This window comes from Microtus pennsylvanicus, chromosome 12, assembly GCF_037038515.1.
Source record: "Microtus pennsylvanicus isolate mMicPen1 chromosome 12, mMicPen1.hap1, whole genome shotgun sequence".
Classification (NCBI taxonomy): domain Eukaryota; kingdom Metazoa; phylum Chordata; class Mammalia; order Rodentia; family Cricetidae; genus Microtus; species Microtus pennsylvanicus.
Window position 1 is genome coordinate 3,045,505 of NC_134590.1, and position 26,933 is coordinate 3,072,437.

The window sequence follows — 26,933 nt, forward strand, 5'->3', positions numbered from 1 at the left end:
CAAAGCAGCCAGCCACTGGCTGTTACCTCTACCCCAGTCTGAAATGGTGATCCTGCCTCCATGAATCTCAGAATGAGACTGTGTCTGAGAGCTGTCTCCTCCCGTTTTATAGTCTTCTCTAGGCCTGGGATTAAAGGCGTGCACCACTACTGCCCAGTATCTATGGCAAGCTCGTGTGGCTACCGGGATTAAAGATGTGTGTCACCATTGCGTGGTCTGGGGCTGTTTTACTCTTTGATCTTCAGGCAAGCTTTATTTATTAAAATAGAAATGAAACATCACTACAATGCATCATGATTTTCACATAAAAACTAGCAAGTGATTTCTCTCCTTAGTCTCTTAGTGTAGCGTATTCTTCTCAGGTTCAGACACTGAAGTCATATTCGCCTCGCGTAGATAAATCTTACTTGACGAGAATGTGCCATTTCTTTTTATATTTAATGTCAGGGTGGGCTTTTTTTGGTCCTATTTTATTTAGATCTTTCTTTATTCATGTTCATAAGAAAAGCCAATCTGTAATTTTTTTTTCTCTCCACTGAACTATCTTGGTTCAGATCTACATCAACGCTATGCGAGTCTTCAAGTATCTGGGCATTCTGAACTAGGCGGTTATCTTGTCTTGTGTAAATTCCACCTCCTAACATGACGGCCATTGTCATAGCTTTCACTCTTCACTTTGAACTGTTTGTACAAGATCAAGACGTTGTCTCTGGAAGCCTGATGAACATGGTTGTCATTACAATATCAGGTTTATTGGTTGATTTTTCTATTTCTTCTTGGATTTTTTTGTTTTTGCCCTCTGTTTTGTTGTTTGTTTGGTTTTAGACAGGGCCTCTGTCATGTTATGCGGCACCACCCCTAGCCCAAGCTTTCTATTTCTTTTCAAAATAAATCTGACTTCTTATACCTTTCCAGAAATTTAGTTTTTTTCCTTTCCAACATTTTGATGAACATTTGTTCACGGTATCCATTTAAAATGAGTTGTTTCTACAAATGTGTCTTTGTTCTTTGAAAACCGTAGCCTCTCACTCTGTCTCCTCAGCAGTGTGCAGAGACCCTGGACACTTTATGGAAGGACCGTGGAGATAAAATACAGAAGGAGTTTAAAACAATATCCAAGCATCATACAAGCATAGCCACAGAAACAGCATGATCCACACATTCGTTGTTGCTGTTCACGTTACTAATATTTCCTTTAGATTTGCTTATTAGGAGAGATTACATGGTTTATTAATTTTGCCCTGCGTTTATTTTTAATTTCCTTTCTTGTGGTTACTTTTTTCTTAGCATATTGGAATCATCTTTTCCAAACATGAGCTTTCCATACATTGAGCTTTCAGCATATTAAATTTTATCATGTTCTACAGAGTTCCAGATTTCCCTCCCAGGTGCATTTTCTCTGTGGAAATGCTGTTTCCCACACTCTGCCTCCGTGGTTTCTTACAAGTTCTGCTCTGATCCCTCTTCCTGGTGATCTTCACATGATTTTGTATTTTTACTGCAATGTGGTCTGAGACCATGGTCTGAGTGGTGTTGCTGTTAGTTTGGCATACAGTAAAACAGGGCCCTGCGTGTGCTAGGCAAGCCTCTGCCATGAAGCTTCAGTACTGGACTCATATGACGCTTGTATGTTCTGTCCTTGCTAGCAAAGTGTTTTACTCTCTGCCGAGGACCCAGGTGTACCGGTGACTTCTTCACGTGTATGTGCGGGTTTAAGCATGTTACCTGTATTGGCGTAAGCAATACAAAAACTATAGTGATGTTTTTGGGTTTTTTTTTATTTTTTTTAAAGATTTATTTATTTATTTTGTATACAACATTCTGCCTTGATATATGCCCGCATGCCAAAGGAGGGCGCCAGATCTCAGTACTGATGGTTGTGGGCCACCATGTGGTTGCTGGGAATTGAACTCAGGACCTCTGGAAGAGCAGTCAGTGCTCTTAACCTCTGAGCCATCTCTCCAGCCCCTATAGTGATGTTTTATTTGTGTTCTAAGACATAAAGCTTGCCCGAAGATCAGAGTGCAGAGCTAAGCCACTAGGTGCCAGGGAGTGACAGCACACACCTTTAATCCCAGGACTCAAGGCCACCTGGGCTACAAGAGATTGAACCTGTCTAAAATGAGAAAGAGAACTCACGCGCAGGTGTTCCCAGCGCTGGAAGTCCCACGCCTTAGATCCCAGCACTAGGGAGGTGGAGACAGGAGTGATATGGCTGGGCGGAGAGAGGTGTGCAAGGCGGGAGGACACAGGAGTGTGGCAGAGTGTGGCAGTCTGAGGTCTGAGGAGAGCATGCAGTCTGCGGCCATGTTGAGGACGGGATCACTCCTTTATCTGAGCCTCGGTAGAGGTAAGATCTCTCTAGTGAGTTGGCTGCTTTGCTTTTCTGATCCTCAGCTTGAACCCCAATATCTGCCTCTGGGTTTTTATTATTTATGCTACAGATATCTCTCTACTTTGTTTGGTTCTCAAAAGAAGCACATTACTATCTCATGACTTTATTTGATTTTGGTTTTTTGAGATAAGGTCTCACTATACTGTTCGGGCTGGCCTCAAACTCACAAAGATCTGCCTGTCTCTGCCTCTTGGGTGTGTAATTAAAGGTATGAACCATCACACCTGGCCCTTGTTACATTTATTTATCTATTTGCTTGTTTGTTTTTTGAGACAGGGTTTCTCTGTAGCTTTGAAGCCTGTCCTGGAACTCACTCTGTAGACCAGGCTGGCCTTGAACTCACAGAGATACACCTGCTTCTGCCTCCTGAGTGCTGGGATTAAAGGCATGTGCCACCACCGCCCAGATAAATTCTTAATTTTACTGTTTAATTTTGTGGCTATGCAGCAAGTTCTAGGTTTTCTGGAATTTTCGCAGCTCCACTATGCTCTCATCCCCTCGAGGTTCCTTCGGGTGAATACCCAGTTCTTTAATGAATCATTCTTCTCTATTTGGTGTACGCTGTTAACTTTCTTCTCCCTCTATGACAGTGTAATCTTTCTGCTCTCTAGTGTTTTCTTCCCATAGGAAATCTGCCCGCTGGAGAACACTGTGTACCTCGAGAAGAGGAAAGAAAGCATAGGTGCTAATTAGGACCTTCAGTGGGGAAGCTGCCATCTAGCGGAGGGTGTCTAGCATTACAGTCTAGACTTGACCACTTTGCGCGGGCACGAGGGTCAGGTCGCTTCAGCAGAACCCCACCCTTTTGTATTAAGAACTCTTGTGGTGTGGGGCAGTGTTCTTAGGCTCCTGCCTCATCCCCACCTGTCTCAGGTACAACCTGACGTCACTGCCCCGGTCCCATCAGTTACTGGATTTTTACAATTGTTCTTTGATGGCAGACAGTAGCAGTCAAGGACCGCTCAAAGGCAGTGAGATGGGAAAGTGGCCCCGTTAATAAGGTTTCTCTGCTCTTCCCAGCTCCGCACAGACCTCTCCTGCCCTGGCCACTGCTGCTTTCCCTCAGGGGCTCATCAGCGTCTCTCTGTCTGTCTATTTCTCGGGGATGTGCCGCAATCTTTACAGGCTTCTCTCAGATTCAGCATTCTTCCTCCTTTCCCCACGGCTCGGAAACACGTGATGCATTCTAAGCAGGAGTCCCAGCGCTCAGCTACCCCACCAGCCTTCCAGAACCTTCTTCAAGAATCTTTCTCCGCTTCCATGTTGAGTGCAAGAGAGCCCGTGACATTTCAGGAATGCTTTCTTTTGGTTAGAAAATGCGATCTTCTAAGAAGGGAAAGGCAGGCATGTTCAGATACACGCCTGAGGTCCAGAGTGTCGCGTCCCTCTGCAGGCAGTCCAGGGCTAAGTATGATAACCAAGACATTGCTTTCTATAGTCAGAGGGGATGCTGAGTCAACTATGAAATGTCCATGATGCGGACCAGAGAATCAAGAACCACTAGTGTACAGCTCCTTCTACCAAAGTCCCCAGTTTCGTGATCCGACCATTCTATTTGGTTCCGGTAATGTAACCGCTTAAGCTCTCTCTGTGCCTTGGGCTCTGCAGTAAGTTGTCCCTCTGCCCTTTGAGCTGAGGTAAAAGTGGCCACCTTTGGGATGGTGACACTACACTTCTCAGGCTGGTTTTGAAGTCCTGGGCTTTCGCAAATACCTCCCACCCCCGCACCCAGAGCATCCGGGTCTTTTCTTTTTGATGCCGGTGCTGCTTTCATCTAGACCAACACTCCGCCACTGAGATTCACTCCCCTAGCGGTGCTATAGGGTTCAAGTGAGTTGGTGGCTGGGAGAGGGTTATTAATAGTAACCTGGGAGGTGACCGTCATCACACGTGGCAAGTGTTACTAATGTATATTTCATTTGGAGAGCTAGAACAGAAAACAAAAACAAAACAAACAAAAAAACCTAAGCAACAAGAACCCAAACCTGAGATTTTATGTCAAGCTCTATAATTCCTTCTTTTGTAACTTCGGGGGGAAAAAAATCACTTCACCTGTCCGAGATAAAAGGGCGTGGAGGATCTGAAGGGCTCTACCTCCCTGGCAACTGTACAATTCGGGTTGTACCATGACCTTGACTCTGCGTCAAAGGGAACAGAGCAGGAACACCCTGCACAGAATCAAGTCGTTATCCATAAACACTCGCCAGGGGAGTTTGCAAAGACAAGTAAAACCCTGTTCTGAAGGACTAATTAGGCAAGATGTGTATTTGAGTTTGTCTAGGAAGTGTCCCTCCCCCAAAGGTTCACCGCTGGGGGCTGATCCTCACGTGGCCGTGCTGGGGTACAGCTTGACCCTTCCCTGTCTCCTGACTGCGGTTCTCAGCCACCAGGATGCAAGTCCGCATCATCCTCGCCATGACAGACTGAGCCCTGAGGCCATCAGGAAAGTAAGTCCGCAGTCATGAACCTTGTTCCCAGCAAGCTTCTGGTCAGTCACATTCAAACTAACACAGCATTTATTCTAGGTGTTTCTGTAGGTCGAGGCTGAACACGGAAGAACAAAAGGGTCAGGGAGATGGCTCGGTGGGTAAAGGCACTTGTCATCGAATCTGGTGACCTAAGCCTGGTTCCTACATGAAAGAAGGAAAGAGTCAACTCCCGCAAGCTGTTCTCTTGCTTGTGTTTGCACACCACATTGCGCACTCAGGGTGGGCACACACACACACACACACACACACACTGTCTAAAAACAAAAGAATGAAAGTGTATACACATTCTTTGGGCTGGACTGCCAGGCCTGAGCGGTACACAGGAACTGAACCCTGACACGGCCTATTCTTCAGAAAAATAAGCCTGCTGAAGACGTGTGCTCAACCGACGCTGCTCCCAACTGGTATAGAAACCCAGAGAACACTGTGTCTTTCATCGTTAGCTGTTTTGCATGCAAACAGGATAATGAGTGTTCCTACCAAATAGGACTGTCTCCTATGGGCAAAGGTAGTAATAGTTTACATAATGCCCACAGGGAAAAGGCGTGTGTTCAGGTCATTTGAGGGCAAAAAAATTGTCTTCGTTCAGAAGTCAAACAGGCTAGCAGAGGAGAAATTTAACTTCTAACAGGTTCCAGCTTAAGTTGTGTCTGCGGAGGGGTTGTGGTGTGGGAAGTCGAACTCTCCTCAGCCAGATCACCAGTGCCTCAGAGAACACAAGCATTTTCAGAAGCCTTATTTTGACCAGTTTCCTCCTTCTGGGGCCTGGTGGCTCTCTGATGCCCTGGGTTCTTCAGACTCCTCACAGCACAGAAGCAGAGAATGCTTCTCTCTGACACGGGTCACCTCCATCCCCAGAGCTCTCCTGTCTCCTCTGGCACCACCCAGGAATGACTGGGAAGAACTGGAAATGTTGCAGTGGTGGGTTGGGTAAAAACACCAAGCAATCCAAGTTCCCATGAACTGTGAACGTAGTTTCTTTTCCCACCCTCCCTCCAGTCCAACATGACTTTTAACTCGGGAATCGCAGCAGGAGAGACTGTGATGTGTTCTCAGAGGCAGGCATCTTCCAAGGACACATGACAGACTTTAGTTTTCCGATGTTGGGAATGGAGCAGAGCCCCAAGCATCCGAGAGAAATGTCTTGTTATAGAGCTCCGCCCACGGTCCCACACGTTTCTTTTCTTCATATAAACACCAATCTTCAGCGTGAAGTCTGCCCTCCTGTTAAAAGTTTCCCGCTCGAGTTTTAATCCCAGTCTTCTACATCAGATTGACAGACACATTCTTTTTTTATATACATTTTTTTCTTTTTATAAATTGATTTTTATTGAGCTCTACATTTTTCTCTGCTCCCCTCCCTGCTTCTCCCCTCCCCTTCAATCCTCCCCCAAGGTCCCCATGCTCCCAATTTACTCAGGAGATCTTGTCTTTTTATACTTTCTACTTCAGTCTCTCTTAGGGTCCTCATTGTTGTCTAGGTTCTCTGGGATTGTGGTTTGTAGGCTGGTTTTCTTTGCTTTATATTTAAAAACCACCTATGAGTGAGTACATGTGATAATTGTCTTTCTGTGTCTGGGTTACCTCACTCAAAATAACACATTCTTAACATTTTCTCAAAAGGGGTCTCAGTAAACACCTTAGAGACACATTCTCCCAAGTAAAGTTTAGGATTCACATTCCCCAAGACAGAAACTTGGGTACAAAATTATTCTCTCCAGCTTAAAAAAAGGAGGTAGTTAGTGCTTCAACAGAAACAAGATAGGGCCTGAAGCCCGCGGAATCCCCTTTGAAATGTAGGGCTCTGCTGCCCTCTGCTGGCCAGTATGAGATACTGCATAGAGCAGAACGAAATCCCTACAGTATCTGACACACACACACACACACACACACACACACACACACACACACACACACACACACACACCCTGAAGGGCACTGTCCTCACTTCACCCTGCTATAATAAACACCATAACCAAATATCACCTTGGGGGAAGAAGCAGCACACTTGCCTTAAAGTCCCAATCTCTGTCACTCACTGGGGAAGCCAGGGCAGGCAGGACCTGGAGGCAGGAATTGAAGCAGAGAGCGCACGGGTTGTATCACCTGGTCTACCTGCCCAGGGTGGAACCACTCACAGTGGGCTGGGCCTTCCCACATCAATCATTAATCACGGAAATGCCCCACAGACACCCACAGGCTCATCAGACGGCCACGAGTCCTCAGCTGGGTTCCTTCCAAGGTGCTCTGATTTGTGTCAAACTGACACAACCCAAACTTGAAATCCTCTCCCCTCAACCTCTCAGTTAACTCGGATCAAGGCTTCTGCCACCAAGCCCAGCTTCCGCCGTTGTCCTTGATGTCCAAAAGTCTGGGGACAGCAGGCAAAGAACATACAATCTCTGTCCTTGACAGTCAGTCTAATATTTAACATGTTCCATCATGTATGGTTCACATCTGTGAGTGAACACACACGCACATACACAGGGGCTATATCCATCCTACGCAGAAAGAAAGGAGGTGGGAACTTCTCAAGAAAAAACAAACAAACCAGCATCAGTCAGTGGACAGGCGGGGAGCAACCCTGAGCCTAAAAGGGCTGGAAGGACTGGGGTCTCTGACGGGGAAGGAAACCCAAAGAACAACGGGACATGATCTTTATGTGTCTTGGTGTAGAAGCCAGTGCTGCCAGCCACACCTGGGATGCTCCTAACTTATGATTGCCCCTTGTCTTTAAGATTCCCAAGCCAAGCACTGTCTGTGTGTTGTTCCTGGCTACTAAGCTCCTACCATTATCATCTTGCACATAGTAAGTATTCAGAATAAATAGGAGAACAGACAGATACATCTGAGAAAACTACCTGTAACAAGATCATTTGGGGTATCCACGTGTGGCATTCCCTGACTTAGAAGATGGAGACCTTCAGAGGAAGCAGAAGTCGGTGAACACAGAAACATCTACCGCATGTCGACACATGCTCTGACAAGCTAAATGGACATGAGGCTTGGAAGTTCTTGGTGGATGGAGGGGTTAGGGGACCCCCTGAGATGCTTGCCGTGAGCAATGAGTCAGGGAGGCCCCTCGTCTTGACTCTGCATCAGGTACTCCTGACACCTGAAACAGAACACTTCAAGTTCAAATTCCCTACTTCGCTGATTATCCGGACCCGTGGTTCTCAACTAAGAGTGATTTTGCCTCCTGGGGGCATTTGACAATGCCTGGACATATTTCTGATGGTTGTAACTACTTCCTACCCCTGGGCTTGGTTAAGTAGAGGCCAAAATGGCCGCTAAAGAGCCTCCAATCACAGGACAAGAGGACAAGAGCCTCCAATCACAGGACAAGCTCTCACAGTGAAGAATGACCCGTCTAAAATGTCGATAGGGCCAAGGCTTAAAACCCTTGCCCCAGAATGAGGAATCAGAAAGTGGCTGCAGAGAATGCATACTGCTCTTGCAGAGGACCCAAGTTCAATTCCCGGGGCCTGAGGAGGCAGCTCACAATCACCTGCACTCTTCTGGCCCCCATTGGCATCTGCATCTCATGTGCATACACACACACACTTGTCTTTAATCAGACAGTACCATACAAACATATTGTTCACTCAAGGTCTCTCTAAGGCAATTAATATGATTATAATAACCATTCGATTATATATAATAACCATTCAACTAGCTACCTCAATGAAGCAGGAATACAACTCGTAATGGCTGTGAGTGAAATTTACACACACACACAAACACACACACACACACACTTCAAATGTATTAGTCAGTCCTATTCCTCAGGAGTACATATTAAGTCCAGGGTCTCAGGAAAACATTGCTCAATTCACTTTAAACGGTGAGGTTTTCCTTCTATCGCTGGCCGCTTGCAGTGTGGAACAGGCTCAGCCTCTTCCTCCTGAGTTTGCAATGACACCGATCATATGTTCAGTGGCCTTCAGCTGGCTATGTGTGCTCCCCATAGGAAGTTTATAACCAGTAAGAGGAGTTTTATGCAGAATACAAATTGGGAGTATTACATGACTACCTCTTGAGGCTGCGGAGCTGTGCAAACAGCATTGCTTTATCTGACGCGGTGGCTTCGGATTGGTCCGTCTGTTCACCCCAGGGCTAACTGGAATCACGGAACGGGGACATCAGTGTCGTACCCCAGCTGCTGCAGAAAGCTACAGGAAGAAAGGGAGATTTATGAGTATTTGGGTTCGGCTGAACCAAGGATGCAGGAGCTACACAGCAGGGAGCCTGGCGACTCGAAATTGTAGGCATTATGCAAAAAGAAAATGCAGAGTGAGGTGTCCAGGGAGCCTTCCAGCCGCAATAGGGCATCTTCGCAAAATCTCCAAAGAATCAATTTAACAGTTATTAAAGAACACCACCCCATTGTTGCAAATGCTGAACTTTATGCCGCCAGAAGGGATACTGGGATTCTCAGGGAAACATCTGTCATTTAGTAGTGACAGTGACCTCAGCACTGACAAGCAATTCAAGTCTCAGCTGGGAAGGATGAGTTAACCCTTTGTGGGCATCCAAGCTGAGAGGACTACCATGAGCAATTATTGATATTCTTGTTTGCCCAAGATCTTTGACGCCCAAGGAGAAAGACTATTATAACTAGGATTAGTCTTGCTAAATAAGATATTATTTCCTTCCTATTTTATCAAATCGTCAGGTCTTGATTTTCTTAGTTTGGGTCAGAAGCCTACACAGACCTTGAGAAGAAATGAGTGCGTACAATGTAACCATCAAAATAGATTCTGAAAATTCAAGGCTACGTCGATTCTCTTCAGTAGGGTAGCCACCAGTCAGATTCTCATGCCCCTGTAAACAACCTAACGACACTCTAGGGGCCACACATAAAGACGTGAAGACAGAGAAGGCCGAAGGAGAACTGTCCAGGAAAAGGGAAGGGATTAGAGGTGTGGGAGACGAGAGAATAAAGGGAGTGATTGATGGAGGAAGGTCATTGGTTAAAAAAAAAATAAACTGCTTGGCTGGCCCTCATAGGTTAAACAGAACAGAATGCTGGGAGGAAGAGGAAGTGAGCTCAGAGAGATGCCATGCCCCGCTCCCGGGCAGACACACACAATGAAGCTCCGACCCAGGATGGACATAGGCTAGAATCTTACCGGTCTTGGTAAGACCGGTGCTCACAGATTATTAGAGATGGGTTGATCAGGATATCAGAATTAGCCAGTAAGGGCTAGAGCTAAAGGGCCAAGCAGTGCTTAAATGAATACAATTTGTGTGTTGTTATTTCGGGGCATAAGCTAGCCAGGCGGCCGGGGTGCTGGGGACGCAGCCCCTCCGCTCTTATTACTACAGGTGATTACTCTCAAAATATATTATGTGTACATATAAAATGTCAATTAATCCATTCATCATATATATATACATAAGTATGCCATATATATATATATATATACATAAGTATGCCATAAAAACATTTTAAAAACTGATTCAAAGTAAGAAATCTTTAAACTCAAATGTCTGTATTAATTTTACACACAGATTTGCCAGCCAACACTTGCTTTACTCTTATCTCTGGTTACCAAAAGTAAAATAAAATAAACTCTGGTTTTGGGTAACAGTAGAAAAAGTGAAGTAGGAGCAGCCCCGGGCACCTGACAAAACAAGGAGCTTCCTTCTTCGCCTCTTTGGAAAACCCAGCATGAGAGGCTATTTCACTTTCATCTCGCTGATGAGAAATTAAGACGTCTGCTCACACGCCTTTCCTGAGACAAAAATGACGCTGCAGGTCTGGTAACAAACCGTACATGATGTCATCATAGGAAAGACGCATGGTCATCACGTCAAAGAAAGCTTCTACTACCGCCACTCCCAGGCCTGTCGAGCACCAGGACCACGCAGCCAACTGTGTACTTGGTACCATTTCAGCGTCCCAGAGGCAAAGCCAACTCAACATACTCCCAAGCTGATTTAGCATCTTCCTCCTAAGTCTAATCTCTTACCTCGGGAAACAGTCTCAGTATCTCTCTGAGTCTGGAAATAACCAGGGACAATGTAAGGGCTCATGGGGAAATACACAGAAGCTGGTAGAAGTGCTACATCTAAGTCAGTGTTTTCTACTTTATTCATTGTTTCTCTGTCTCAATACACTGCAACATTATTCTATTCATTCAAAATAAAACCAGGAACAGCAGGTTTGGAGAAAAATTCCCCATCCAGATGTAAGCTCCTCATCAGCGTCGAGCACCATTTGTTTATCTGTTCAGACATTTTTCCTATGAATAAACTATCTTTTCAGGCTGTTATGCAAGCAGCTTGGATTTTATGTATTTATACATGTATATGGTTTCCCAAATGGGATTCTAGTACACAGTGCCACTGGCTTTTTCTCTCCCAGGTCAGCATATGCAGCCGCTTCTTTCCAGGGGCTGGAGCATGCCCGTCCCATCACTTAGCCATCGTTCTCACTGATGCGGCTATTTCCAGCTTCCTGTCACTGCCGGGAGCGCTGTGAAGACCAGCCTCACAGAGATTTCAGCAATTCTTAAACCAGTGCCCGCCTCCCGTCCCATTTGATCATTTCTGGTGCTGGAGGGCATCCTGCCACGGATGACGGGGCGGATTTCTTTTATGAAAAGCAGTGCACCATCTTCCTGTCAGAACACAAAAGCATTTGCTTCAATATAGCTCCCGTACCTTTTCGATTGGAAGCTAACAGTTCCCCTCATTCCTAGGTCTTCAGACCTTAGAATTTCAGCAACTGTATCCTCTTTACAGACACAGCTAAATCCAAACTGCCCACTGCATCTGGGAAAGGACACTTCTTCACCAACAGAAGCCATTGCCGATCTCTGATCTAACTGTAGTCAATGATTTAATAAACTCTTGTGGCTCACCTGCATTTCCAAACATTCCTTCTGTTACTCTTCCATTTCCTTACGCTATCTTTCGCCCTCAGCACCCATCCCTGCCACCCTTAGGCTAAACTCAAACTCACAAGCTAGGCCCTTGACACTCCTGCCCCAGCCCCCCAAACGCTACATTTACAGCTGTAGACCATGCTGTTTAGCTTCTGACTATCTTTAATGTACCAAATCCGTCACTTTTTCCTTAGGACTTCTGGGGTGTGGATCTTGCCTAGAAAATTCTGTTCTGAAACCAGAAGTGACTTTGAGCACTGTTGTGTGCCCCTCCATCCACTTGAAATTTCTGTGCATTGTGTGCAGTGTCTTACATATCACTGATGTGCGTCTCTGGGAGTTCTTGCTGCACTGTTTTCTATGAAATAGAAGCTCCTTGTCCTCACTGCTTTGTAAGCTGCCTTTGCACGCGGATTCCTGAGCCAGCTGCAACTGCATTGACCTAATGGTGTTGCTGTCTGTCCTTCCTACAGAACCTCTTGTGCAGCCAGCCACTGCCTCCGAATCAAAGCATCCCTTCCTACACAGAGGGCCTTAAGACTCAGCAAGTGTAGGGAGCTCAGAATCTTACTCGATTCACAAAGTCTCTCCCCGGGGTTATGTGACAGGCAGTTTATGGGCAGATGTGCTGTACCAAGGAGCCAAGAGGTTATGCAGGAAACTCCAGGGATGCAGATTTCTTGAGTGGCCACCACGCTGGGGTGCACTTTCTGGTGAGGCAACCGCCTTTGAGTTATGCTCTGGTAAGTGACCCCAACAAACTCACTGGTTCTCTAAGCTAGAGTGGGTGAAATCACTTCTGGATCTGCCTGCAGTGCCCTACGTGGCATGTACACAACAGAACCCCCAGCTTTCCATCCGAAACCCCACCCTTCCTGGAAGCTAACGGGAAGTTCCCAGGGCTGCTTTAATCAGTAGGACTGGTACAGAGCAGATCCAGGGCTGCTGTGAGGCTGAACCGAGCAGCCTCCTGCTTTCCCTCCTTCTTCCCTGGGTAGCTAGGCTCGAGGGGGCTGCCTGTGACATGGTGACGTGCTCAGCGGCCCTGCGTCAGCTGTTCAGATTTAAGACCAATGTTCATGTGTGTATTTGCCACCACTCGTGTGCTTGGTGCCAGAGGCCAGAAGAGGGTGATGGATCGATCCCTTAAGACTGGATTTAGACAGTTGTAAGCTACATTGTAGGTGCTGGCAACCCACAGCAGGTCCCCTTCAAGAAAAGCAAGACACTTCAACCTTCCATAAGCCACTGTTATTTTTAACTTTTACCCATAGCCTATATTAGAACAACTGGAATGTAAATTGATTAATCTACTTGAAACAAACTGACATATAAACAATCATTTTTTTAATTAGAAAAATCATTTATTTCTGCTCCTTTCATACATCATATTGTCCAGGAAACAGTCTCCCGTGTGTGTCTGAAATGGCAGAGTGCCACACACACCATTTAAAGGAAAAGCACCGCTGGAGAACTGACCAGTTGTCCAAGAATCTCAGCTCTCACAATATACTTCTCAATCTGTATTAATTTCTGAAAATCAGAAATATCATGTCCGAAAAATAATAGGGAGGGTTGTAAAAAATAATCACTTTATTCAATACCAGCGTATTAGAAATAGAGTCTATTTTCTTTAGGAAATAAAAAACTAAAAAGACAATGCCACTTAACATAGTTGGTACAGAAGAATAGGTCACCAGAAAAATATTGTAATCAACTTGTCTCTGATACATCAATTCCAGCCCTAGCTTTCGTATGCTCAGCGCTGCTTCAACTCTGCTCTTCACTCTTCTCCATGCCACAAAAGGGAGTGGCTCAGCCTTAAAAGTTTCACTAACAGGAGCCAATCCAGGATTCACTGTTTCTTCTCAAAAGGCACTGACCCATCAGGCTGCCCGGCAATTTCATTCTCATGAATACTCTAGCCATGAAGAAACTCAGCAGGACACAAAGTCAATGAAGAGAAGAAGAAACGTATTGAGTTTTAGAATATTTGGAGCATTGGAACGGTCCAGAATTATGAAACCTAAACCTCCCATTGTGAACAGGAAGCTAGATGCAAGCCCTTTCATAATATACTGTCCGTTTTCTCTGCAAGCCAAGAAAGCTACCGGTCTCTGATGTCCACGTTCATCAGTCCTTGAGCCAACACTTGGAGGTTCAGCAATAACATCATAGATTATTCCTCCAGTAATGAGAAAGAAAGACACCACCACCAGGGTGTACACCATCATGGCCGACGGCATGCACACGCAGGGCGGCTTCTTTAGCTTCAGGCTGGGGCATTCAAGTATTAAAAATGGGACTCGGTACAGAGTCTCTATGTCGGCGGCAGCATGGCAAGCCCTCTGGCCTCCAGCCTCCCGTGCTGCCCGGAAACACAAACAATCATTTTCTAATAGATAGGAATATGAACTAGGCAGTAATGGTGCACTAATCCCAGCACTTAGTAGGCAGAGGCAGGCAAATCTCTGAGTTTGAGGCCACCCTATTCTACAGAATGAGTTCCAGGACTGGTTCCAAAAGCTACAGAGAAACCCTGTCTCACAGAGAGAAAAAAAAAAAAAGACAGGAATACAGGTTGTTTTGTCTACTCAAGTATTTCATATTCTCCATTAAAATATGTAGCGTGAGAATCAACAAAACAGAAACAAAGAAAGCAATAGAAGAATCAATGAGACAAAGAAAAGGTTCTTCGAGAAAATCAGCAAAATAGACAAACCTTTATCCAAACTAACCAAAAGGCAGAGAGAGAATATCCAAATTAACACAATCAGAAATGAAAAGAGGGACATAACAACAGACATGGAAGAAATCTGGAAAATCATCAGGTCATACTTTGAAAACCTGAACTCCAAAGAATTGGAAAACAAAGGAAATGGACAATTTTCTGGATAAATATCACTGACCAAAAATAAATCAATACCAGATAAGTAAATTCAACAGACCTAAAACTGCTAAAGAAATAGAAACAGTCATCAAAAGTTTTCCAATGAGTAAAAGCCCAGTACCAGATAGTTTCAGCTCAGAATTCTACAAGATTTTTTTGTTTTTATTGAGCTATATATTTTTCAGTTTCTTTATACGGTATATTACATTGACAGATTTCTGTGTGTTGAATGATCCCTGCATCTCTGGGACGAAGCCTACTTGGTCATGGTGGATGATTTTTCTGATGTATTCTTGGATTCGATTAGCCATTATTTTATTGAGTATTTTTGCATCAAAGTTCATGAGTGTGATTGGTCTGTAATTCTTTCTTAGTAATGTCTTCATGTGGTTTGGGTATCAGGGTAATTGTAGCCTTGTAAAAAGTTTGGCAACATTCTGTGTCTACTGTGTGGAACAATTAGAAGAGTTTTGGTATTAGTTCTTCTTTGAAAATCTTGTAGAACTCTGAGACTCTATCTTATACCTGTAAGAATGGCCAGGATCAAAAATACTGATGACAACTTATGCTAGAGAGGATGTGGAGTAAAGGGAACACTCCTCCATTGCTGGTGGGAGTGCAAATTGGCACAGCCCCTTTGGATATCAGTATGGCGATTTCTCAGAAAATTAGGAAACATCCTACCTCAAGACCTAGCAATTCCATTTTGGGGTATATACCCAAAGGATGCTCAATCTTACCACAAGGACATGTGCTCACCTACGCTCATAGCAGCATTGTTTGTCATAGCCAGAACCTGGAAACAACCTAAATGCCCCTCGATTAAAGAATGGATAAGGAAAATATGGTAATTTACACAGCAAAACAAACAAACAAAAACATAATGACATCTTGAAATCTGTCAGTAAATACATGGATCTAGAAAACATCATATTGAGTGAGGTGACCCAGACCCAGAAAGACAAATCACATGTACTTACTCACAAGTGGCTTTTAGACCTAAAGCAAAGAAAATCCGGCCTACAATTCACAACCCCAGAGAACCCAGACAACAAAGAGCTCCCCAAGAGAGAGATGCATGGATCTAACCCACATGGGAAGTAGAAAAAGACAAGATCTCCTGAGTGAATTGGGATCACGGGAGAAGATAGAAAGGGAGGGGTAGTGTAGGAGGTCCTTCTGTTTATGTGTTGCTTTCATTGGTTATTCAATAAAGAAACTGCTTGGCCTGATAGGGCAGAACTTAGGTAGGCAGGGAAGACAGAACTGAATTCCCAGAGTCAGAAAGCAGCCGTGGAGACGCCAGGTCAGACATGCTAAATCTTTCCCAGTAAGCCACAACCTCGTGGTGAACACAGATTAATAGAAATGGGTTAAATCAAGATGTGAGAGCTAGCCAATAGGAGACTAGAGCTAATGGGCCAGGCAGTGTTTAAATGAATACAGTTTCCGTGTGATTATTTCGGGTGTAAGACAGCCGGACAGCCAGGACAACAAGCAGCCCATTCCTCCTGTTACAGAGGGGGCAGGAAGGGAAAGGACTGGAGAAAAATATATAGCTCAATAAAAACAACTTAAAAATATGTAGCCTCTTTCATGACTCATCCTTCCTTCCAGCTCATATCTGTAGCATGGAGTTTACATTTCTGTTGTAAATGGAACTTTAAATTTTCCTCAAACTACCTTTTTGATCTTTGAAACAAGGTTTCTCTGTGTAGCTCTTGCTGTCCTGGAACTTGCTCAGTAGACCAGGCTGACCTTGAACTCACAGAGATCCGGACCTGCCTCTGTCTCCCAAGTGTTAGGATTAAAGGCATAAGCCATCACTGCTGCTTCAAACAATCTATCAGTAATAGTTTTTCAACTGATATTTGGTGATGGTGCCTCCATAATCATCCTGCCTGAAAAGTCTACAGTGTCTTTCCCTAACATTTCTCAGGTTAGGTTAATTTCAGCAGCATAGTCATAATGGTTCAGAAAAGCCATACTTGTCCCCACACACGTGTGTGTGTGTGTGTGTGTAGGCACATGGAGGGTCCAAGGCTACCATCAGTCACTCCATCACGTCCATCTCGTTCTTTGGAGCAGGGTCTCTCACTTGTCCACACAGCTAGTTCCTAGGAGCTCATCTGCACTTTCTTTAGAGTGCTGGATTCATAGGAGGCTGACCCACACAGCTGCTGGGAACCAAGTCTGGTCCTCATTCTTAGCCAATGGTTTACACACTGTGCCATTTCCCTAGTCCTAGAAAATTTAGTTTTAAAAGCTTAATTCTGGCTGGGATGTGGCTCAGGAGCTATGAGTGCTTATTACACAAGCATAAAAACCTAAGTTCAAATTTCTAGAACATAAACATCCAAGTGTGGGCACACACAGGCTGTAACTCCAGCACTGTGAGGGACGGAGACAGGAGAATCTCTGGGGCTTACTGACTACCACCCTAGCCCCAGCTGCAGTGAGATCCTGTCTCAGGGAAACAAGGCGAGGCATGAGAGCATCCCACATGTATGTGGGAGCTGTGGATGTGCACAGACATGTAATACTCACACGTCTACAGGTGCTCAGACATTCATCAACTTAGTGTTTTATGTTAGTTGACCATTCGATGCCTCAAACTTTTGAGAAGTTAACTTCATTAACTAGTTGTCACCTGTTATGAAACTGTGGGACTCCTGGGAGTGGAAGCAGGGCTGGATTTTAGGTGCTGTTCCTCATATTAGGCTGCCATGCCCAGACTTGATACAACGGGAGGAGCTTAGCCCCACAACTTGATATGCTTTATTGATACCCATGGGAGGCCTGCCCTTTTCTGAACAGAAACAGAGTAGTGGATTTGGGGAAGGGGATGAAGGCAGGAGTGGGAAGAGAGGAGGGAGGGGAAACTGCAGCCAGGATGTAAAATAAATGAATAAATTTCACCAGTTTCCCAAACCCCAAAACCAACCTGTATCATTGACTTAAGAGCACAGCTCCTGATCACTAGGACCATGCCTTCTCAGTTGTACAGAATGCCATCTCTGAAGATAGTAACTTAAGCAGGCCAGTGTCCTGGACTCTTGATGAACATGTGGCTACAGCTCATTTTGTTTTTAAAGGAAAGAACTTGAAAGAGTAAAAGAGAATTTTTTAAAAAACAGAAAGTTTGTCTCTTGGTTCTCCGGGTAAACAGACACGACAAAAGAGCACACATTATTTGTATTAAATTGTATTTTCAGGAAGATTCCAAGGTTTGACATAGGCACAGAGAAAAGAGCGAACTAAAGCTAGTATAAACAAGTTCCTTCAGACTGACCTCTGAAATGTGTTAGAAAATACACAGTAGTCACGCTTTTAAAATATGATTGAGGAAAAATGTTTCAAGTCTTCTCAATCACTTAAAATACTTGTGAGCTAAACTCATACATTAAGGCAGATATTGATTTTTAAATACTCATTTAACTGATGAAATGTTTAATCTGCAATCAAAAGAGAAAGTTTTGGTTTAAAAAAAAGAAAACATTTTATTGCTACAAAGGTAACTGTACACAAAAGCTGTTAAGCCATCTTAATGCTGTTATTCAATGTAAAAACAAAACAAAACAAAAGAGAACAAAAAACCCACAATCAGGACAAAATACTTGCCCAATCCATCTCTTCTAGAGTAAGTATTCAAAAACTGAATGCACACTTAAAGGTTCACTCCCAAGAGCAGCATTTAAGTTAAATTGATTACAACAGATAGAGGAACAACACATATCTATTATCCTGAACACCAATACGGTAATAAGAATTAAGCTTAAAAATCATACAAACAATTTATCATATCTAAGTTTGGTATCTATAAAAACTAAACTGAAATCATCTTAACTTCATTTTATTAAACAAGTGCCAAACATTTAGAAATTATACAAAAAAAATTTTATAGGTGGAATGCATGCAACATGGTATCAATTAATATCATAATCTATTAAATGTCTTCTCTTTTCTACAGTAGGACAGGTGTAAAGCTCCACTCAGGTCTAACACACTACACCTGACTGTGCTCACACTGCTCAGCAGGACAGGCAGACTCCTCCTTCCCCTCCTCCTCCTCATTCTCTGCTTCTCCCACGTTCTCATCGTCCCCTGATTCTGCTCTTCCCTCCCCTCCCTCTAGATCTCCTTCTCTCTCCACTACTCCAGCTTCCCCTCCTTCCTCTTCTTCTTCCACCTCTTCTGTTTCCCCCACTTCCTCTACTTCTTCATCCTCCTCCTCTTCTTCCTCGTCCTCTTCTTCAATGGGTTCATCAATCTTCTCTTCATCCTCTTCATCTCCTTCTATCTGCTGATCCTGAGAATGATCTTGAATTTCAAAAGGATTCTCTCCCTAAACGAGAGAAAGTGGCACTTACAGTCAACACATTTGTTTTTCTATCAGTGATACTTGCTATGTCATGAAAAAAATAGTATTTGAAGTTCTTTTTACTTTATGAGAAGCATATTATATACTTTTAAGTATCTACTTCATCCCAATATGAGTATATAATTTAGTAGTTATTTTACATACCATAAATTAGAGCACTCAAAAGGTCAAAATTTTGAACTGAATTCCTAAAATCATACATCGAAGCAGAACTGTGTGTTGTAATACAAACAGCAGCTGATGCAGATGATCTGCTCAAATACACCTACTCAATGTGCTTCTCTCTGAGGTCTCTTCAAAACTCAGTAAGAACCAAGTATCTCGATTTGGTCACTAGGTATCATGCCTTACATATTTACACTTCTAAAAACTAGACAAACATTTATTTGACAAACATTCATGGGTACAACTTTATCGTTTTTATTACTTTTATCTCCTGGGTGTGTGTGTACACAAACATGTGCGTGGAGAACAGACAACCAGCAGCAATAGAATTTCTCCTTCCAGAGTTCAAGGACTGAATGCTGGTCAACAGGCTTGAGGGCAAGTGCCTGTCTCTACCTGACTGCGCCACCTCCTCAGCCCTACAATTTTATCTTAGTGAATTTATTTGGGTTAGGTCTCCTATAAACTGGTCATACTGGAAGACTATAGAATAAGGGAAATGAAGAGGCAGCGAAGCTTATTAAGCAGAATCCACTAGGGCTGGTGCTACCTTGTAAGATGGATCAGACAGATGTGGGACATTAACAGAAGAGGTGCATTACGATGGGGAGACAGAAGTGGGTGGGTATGCCGCATACAACTAGAAGCTGAGGTCTGAATGTTTAATAGGCACCTATAGATTTTCAGCTCAAATAGAGTGCTCAAGTGAAACATTTACATTAATAGATGACTTGCATTAAGCCGACAGTGGAATTAGTGTCCCACATGGGACAGCCTAAAGTAGACTACAGGAATAAAACCCTGAAGCAGCCTATACAGGAGCAGGAGTAAGAGAAGCAGAACACTATCTGCCAAAATCATAGCTTAAAGAAAAAATGATAAATGAGTAGTGTTAAACAGTAAAACAGATAAAGAGTCCATCATTATTAACAACGAATGAAGAAGGCTCCTAAGTATTTAGTTTTGCATGTTTTAAATAAAAAGACCTTTTGTGTGTTTGTATATTGTGTGCATGTATGTTCAAGTGTATGTGGAAGTCGGAGGACAACTTCTGCTGTCATTCCTCAGGACCGACTGTGCACCATGATTTTTGAGGCAGGGTCTCTCCGCAGCCTGAGGCTTGCCAATTAGGCTAGGCTGGCTAAGAGAGCCCCCAGGACTCTCCTATCTCCACCTCCCCAGCACTAGATAACAAACAAGCATCCCCATGCTCAGCTTTCTTAAATGGGTTCTGGGGCTCAAACTCAGCAAGTGGTTTACCAAACAAGCTAAGTCTTAAGCCCCAGTAAGTTGATTTTAAAGCACTCTGGTGACTGACCTCTGATAACTCTAAGTCTGAGGAGGAGTACAGCCATGGCAGCTGTCCAAGGACACGTCTCTATCACTTGATGGACCCACTTCCTATCGAGCTGACAGAAGGCACACAGGGAAAGAAAGTTGTCAGCGCCTGGAGCTCTTTCTTACCAATAGCAATGTCTAGTCACTCAGAACTTCTGATCAAAATCGCCAGGTAGAAGCCTAGTAAGAAACACTTCAGGAGCTGGGCAGTGGTGGCACTCACCTATAATCCCAGCATTCGGGAGGCAGAGGCAGGTGGATCTGTGAGTTCAAGGCCAGCATGGTCTACAGAGTAAGTTCCAGTACACCCAGGACTATACAGAGGAACCCTGTCTTGAAAAAAACAAACCAAAAAAAAAAAACCCAAACAAACAAAAAATAGAAAGAAAGGAAGAAAAGAAAGACTTCAGGGTATACTAATTTGAAAAGCTTGGGAAATTAATTCAGAAGGTCTTTAAAAGGACTTGGGTAGTTTTCTACTTAACCACACCTTTCAAAAACACCCTGATGATACTCTTCCAGGCGAGAACTATTCAGTTACAGCACATCATAGAAAGTGAAGAGCCTATGGCAGGGCAAGCTATCTTTTGAAGTATGGTAAGAAAAGGTAGTAAAAAATGCAGGAGCCAGAGTGCAGGAAAAATGAGGTGACTGTTTAGTTTAGGAAAACCCTAAGCAACATAAGATCCAAAGGGAGGGGGAGAATGATGAAACCAGACCCCCAGTGAAGGAGAAAATGGCAACAAAAGTGAGGGACCATATACAAATACACGCATAAATCTAAGGTAGAAACTCACGTTGCTCTCTATCTCCCTAATGCAAAAGAACATGGAAGTGGGGAGAATCAGGATGAAACCTGGGCAATGTGAAAGAGGGAAGATTTGAAGTAGTAACTATGAAAGGCCCAAGACAACCTTAAAGAACAAAAATCAGACAAACGGGTTGGGGAAATAGCTCAGTCATAGAGTGTTTGTCACATAAACATAGGGACCTTGGTTTGAGCCTCAGAACTCAAATTTAAAAGGCAGGTCTAGTAACACGAGCTTATTATCCCAGAGTTGAGAAGGTAGAAACATCAGTCTCGAGAAATATGCAAGCCCCAGACCAATCACAGGTCCTGTCCCAAAAACAAGGTGGATGGCTGCTCCTGAGGTGACATGTTCAAGGTTGTCCTCTGGCATCCACATCCACATCACCGGAAGCATGTACAATCTCACATACAACACACGTGAGTAAAACTAACATTTTGATCTTTTTTACCTGTCACTGCTTTACGGTGAGGGAAAAAAATCTGCTCCCCTGTCCTTTGATTCCAATAATTAAGAGAAACAATATGCTACCTATAAGCAAAATAGTAAGTTTAAAGTTCTTCCCAGTGTGTGCTACTGTACTTATTTTATTTTTGGCTTTTTTGTTTGTTTGTTTGTTTTTCGAGACAGGATTTCTCTGTGGTTTTTTTTTGGAGCCTGTCCTGGAACTAGCTCTTGTAGACCAGGCTGGTCTCAAACTCATAGAGATCCGCCTGCCTCTGCCTCCCGAGTGCTGGGATTAAAGGCATGCGCCATCACCGCTCGGCATAAACTGTACTTATTTTAGTATCACAATATGACTCTAGGGCTGGAGAGATGGCTCAGAGGTTAAGAGCATTGCCTGCTCTTCCAAAGGTCCTGAGTTCAATTCCCAGCAACCACATGGTGGCTCACAACCATCCGTAATGCCCTCTTCTGGCCATACACACAGACAGAATATTGTATACATAATAAATAAATAAATTTAAAAAAAAAAACAATATGACTCTATCATCATTTTAATTATACAACAAAAAAAAACACTTCCTAAGAAGCTTTTGTTGCAGGGCTGGAGAGATGGCTCAAAAGTTAAGAGCACTGGCTGCTCTTTCAGGAGTCTTGAGTTCAATTCCCATCAACCACACAGTGAGTGGCTCACAACCACCTACAATGAGATCTGGTTCCCTCTTCTGGCCAGCAGGCATACATGCAGGCAAAACACTGTATACATAATAAATAAACAAATCTTTAAAAAAAAACGCAAGAAAAAAAACCCGCTTTTGTCAGAAGTCTTACCTTAACAAAGCGCTCGTACCTCGCCTTCACGATTGGATTATTTAAGATGCTTGTAGCAGTCAGCACACTTTCTCTTTTTATTTGTTCCTTATAAGCCTGGAAAAACAGAACACAGTGAGACACTGCAAAGTTTAGAGATGTAAAGTGGTATTTTACACTCAAGTCCCTAGATTTAAATGACTTTTTATAAAAAGTTAAGCTATGAATAACTATAGCGACTGTGCTTGTAACCTAAATCATTCAAGAATTAAGACCATGAACTTTCATAAGCCAGTAAAAACACAGCATTCCCATGTGAGAGTCTATCAAATTTTGTCAAAATAATCCAAAAATAACCAGTCTTCTTCCGGGTTTCTAAGTTATGACAAGAAGTATACAGAGGAGAAAGGGTAACAGCGTGTGTACCAGCAGACAGCACGGCTCAGTGTGTCAGCCTTGGGTGTGTGGGATTCACTTCACTATAAAACAGAAATTTAAGACTCAAGTCTCTCCTATTTAAATTTAATCTTAAATCATTAATTTTAAGTTTTTAAATACATTTTACATAAAAACATTTCCTGCAGTATAAGCACTCATGTCTCTTGAAGGAAAGCCAACTAGACCAAGCCCAGCATGAAGAGCAGAAATGTGCACTGAGAACACGCAGGCAGGCAGGTACTCAGGGATGTTCTATTCTGAAGTCATAATTAATAAGCACTAATGCATTTTCCAAAACCATGAGAAAAATAAACGAGTTGTAATAAATGCTGAATCTTTAAATATACTTCTCCAGCTACCAGAAAAATAGGCCAGTCATAATAAAAACTTCCTTTCCAATTTGTTCTAACGCATACATGTTCACAAAACCATTTTGTAGCAACTTAAAAAAAACAAATAAAAACAGCTAAACTCTGATTTCCTGAATGCTCACCATCACCACCCACTGTCTTACTGGGTACCACATGTTAGTCAACTGAATCCTTAAACGACAGGGAAAGTTCGATAAGGAACTTGTTCTGGAGCCGTGACCGCAACATGCAGACATGCAGCTGGTCCCATTTCAGATTAACAGCACAGGATTATGAAACGATGGCCAAAGGATAATTTTTAAAAGCTTACCTGCTTCCCTTTGACATGGTCAGGAGACTTTAGGTGCTGCTGGACAGAGCTATGGAAGGCAGGGATGTAGACGCTGCACGCACTACAGTGAACAGTCTCGACTTTCATCATGTGATCATCCGCAGTGACACCTACAGAACAAGCGCGTTAGGACACGCCCTCACACTCTTAGTTTTGACAAGTCAGGACCTTACTCATTCATCTGTACTCCTGACACCAGAAGGATCGGCGCATGTAGGCTCATGTCAAGTTCTTCCTCACATCTCATAGGGAGTTAACGGTAGTTGTGGATATTGTAAACCAAACTCCGGTCCTCTGCAAGAGCACCTGTTTCTTCACTGCGACATCAACTCTCCAGCCCACATCACAGTCTCTCATAGGTTATTCACCTATGCTTACAACTCTGTTAGTCCATAGCCTCAAAAAACATAAAGCTAAATGGATGCTATTTTCAGTAAAATAAGTTTCTGTTGTGATAAACATGAGTGGGCAGGAAAAGCAAAAAAGATGTATAGTATAGGTCACAAGATGTTACGACCCCAACCCATAAAATGATTTTATTGCTACTTCCTGACTGTAATTTTGCTGATGTTGTGAAGTGCAATGTAAACACTTCTGAGATAGAGGTTTACCAAAGAAGCTGGAGCCCACAGCTGAGAACTGCTACTCTACAGTGAAGAGGAGGAGGAGGAGGAGGAGGAGGAGGAGGAGGAGGAGGAGGAGGAGGAGGAGGAGGAGGAGGAGGAGGAGGAGGAGGAGGAGGAGGAGGAGGAGGAGGAGGAGGAGGAGGAGGAGGAGGAGGAGGAGGAGGAAGAGGAGAAGGAGGAAGAGGAGGAGGAAACTTCAAGTCATAATAAACTTGTAGGCATGGAAGTAAGAAGTTAGGAAGTCTGTTTTGATAAACCAGTCAGCTGTGAACTGCATCAGTCTCAAAGGTCTCAGGTTATGATACATAAAATACAAATGTAAATTTACAAAACAACTTGACTACTCACCTTCCATAACATCCTTTTCAATTATTTTGTAAGCTTCTGGGTGATTAAGTGTCTGTTGCTTACGAATAGAAGCTTTTTTAAACTTATTCACCATACATTCCTAGAAAACAAACAATGCAAACTGTGTCAAGCAGACCGACCACTGCTCAGCACCACACTCATCCTGTGGGGAGCACTAGCAGTGCAGGTGTTTCTGTCTGCAATACCTAATTTCCTTTCACAAGAAACCCACAATTTACTTAAGAGACTATCATGAAACACTAGCAAACTGCTTCACTTTCAAAATATCTTCTGGGCACCTGGAAAAGGATTAGAAGCTGTAGTGACCTCAGCTAAGTGGCCATGTCATAAATGACCAAGAAGAACTGTTATAGGACACTCACAGCAACACATTTTAACAAAGGACATAATTCTGCTGGATACAGAAGTCTGAGTGACGCTGTACTATGAACTCTTTACCAGATCAGATTAGCTTTGTGCACAGTCAGCTCGAGCCTCTTTTTCAGTTTGTTTGTTTCGAGACAGGGTTTCCCAATAGCTCTGGAGTCTGTCCTGGAACTTACTCTGTAGACAGGCTGGCCTTGAACGCACAGAGATCTGCCTGCCTCTACTTCCTAAGGGTTGCTTGGATTAAAAGCATGAGCCACCACCGCCCGGCTTCGAACCTCTTGCAGTACCTTTTTGTTTGTTTCTTCAAATCCCCAAAGTATCTATGCATTCTTGGCATTTCCACCTAAACAGACTATCTGTGCACCTGTGAACATGTTTTATTTTCAATTACAGTTGGTTCATTAACAATAAAGTTTGGGGTCTTCAAAATAATCTATTAAATTGATAACTACACAAGGAAAAGACACCAGACAGATGCCCGCCTCTCTGGCTCAGAATTCTGACTTTGATACCTATGACAAGGTCATTTAGCTTCTATGGACATGACTTTTCAATCATTCTTGGGGGAGGAGGTTATGGAAGCTCATCCGAAATGAAGAATTCACGAAGATCATACTCCCAGGCACACAGTGAACTATGCAGGAATGACAGATAGATCCAAATCATACAATGACTAAAGGAATTTTCTGACAATTTTCTCAGAAATGACTATGAAAAATAAATTCTCACACTACAAATCCAAATTCTAAAATAGAATTAACAACTAATTAATTTTAACAACTTTCCTTAGATGAGTAATAATTAAATTTTTAGAAACATAAAAAGGTGAAAGAAATTATAAAAAATTAAATAAATTCAGATCAAATAAAATGCTTCTCATTTCAAAAACCCCTACTTACATGTAAAAATTCCATAACTACTTTATCAAATTTGGTTTGTTTCTGAATATGATCTAATGTTTCCTGGTGTGAAGAACTTTCCAGATGCAGTTCAATATCTTTTTCTTCAAAGGTTCGAAATTTACAAAATGAACATGTGAATGCCATTCTACAAAGAAAAGAAATTTTCTTTAGGTATTATCTTATTCATTTAAATCCTCTAAAACTAATTTTAATGTCTGAAACAACTTTCTTTCGATTTTAGAACTCTTAAATTTAAGGCAGAGGAAAAGCTAATATTTCTTTAAGTACCTATGGACAACATAGTCACTGAAGTACTTTGTGTTTTAAACCTGGGTATAAAAAAGACCAATAAGGTAATGACCTCAAGCCTTGCCCATTCAAAAGCGAAAGTTAATGTAAAGCAGCATCAAGTTCCAAAATCTCACACAAATTTTACACTTTGGCCCATCCTCAAGTTTCTAAACCATCCACAAAGCCAGGTAAACACAAAACAACTATCCAATCCCACGAAGCTCTGGGGATACACAGTCCCCCAACAGCCATCAGGATAACTGACAGGCCTAGACTGCACAAATATATGTTATTTAGAAGATGAAAATCCATCCAGAATTAATTCCTCTATAACTTTCCTACTTTCTTTTTTATTAGATATTTTTCTTTTACTGTTGAGATTATAATTATATCATTTACCCTTACCTTTCCTTCCTCCCATATATCCCTCCTTACTCTTTCAAATTATGGCCTCTCTTTTCATTAATCATTATTTACTGTTATATGCATATATATACACATATATATGTACTCACACACACATATATATTCCTAAATATATATGTGTTTATATACAATAATAACCTCAGTCTGTATGTTTCTTGTATATATATTTAGAGGACTTATCATTATGTATCAGATA

General features: G+C 42.9%; 1 protein-coding gene and 1 pseudogene across 3 annotated transcripts in view; both read right to left on the reverse strand.

Moving 5' to 3' along the window:
* Nucleotides 1–13,254: 13,254 nt before the first annotated feature.
* LOC142832562 (oligosaccharyltransferase complex subunit OSTC pseudogene) lies at nucleotides 13,255–14,176 on the reverse strand (annotated as a pseudogene).
* Nucleotides 14,177–17,856: 3,680 nt separating this feature from the next.
* The window catches only part of Znf326 (zinc finger protein 326), a 43,746-nt gene continuing 34,669 nt past the window's right edge, over nucleotides 17,857–26,933 (reverse strand). For all 3 annotated transcript variants that reach the window (XM_075942773.1, XM_075942774.1, XM_075942775.1), the window contains exons 8-12: nucleotides 26,018–26,165; nucleotides 24,729–24,828; nucleotides 23,734–23,864; nucleotides 22,636–22,731; nucleotides 17,857–19,012 (exon numbers count right to left, since the gene is read on the reverse strand). In XM_075942773.1, the coding sequence (XP_075798888.1) occupies nucleotides 18,674–19,012; nucleotides 22,636–22,731; nucleotides 23,734–23,864; nucleotides 24,729–24,828; nucleotides 26,018–26,165 (814 nt within the window). In that variant the 3' untranslated portion in view covers nucleotides 17,857–18,673. The remainder of the gene's footprint in view (nucleotides 19,013–22,635; nucleotides 22,732–23,733; nucleotides 23,865–24,728; nucleotides 24,829–26,017; nucleotides 26,166–26,933) is intronic.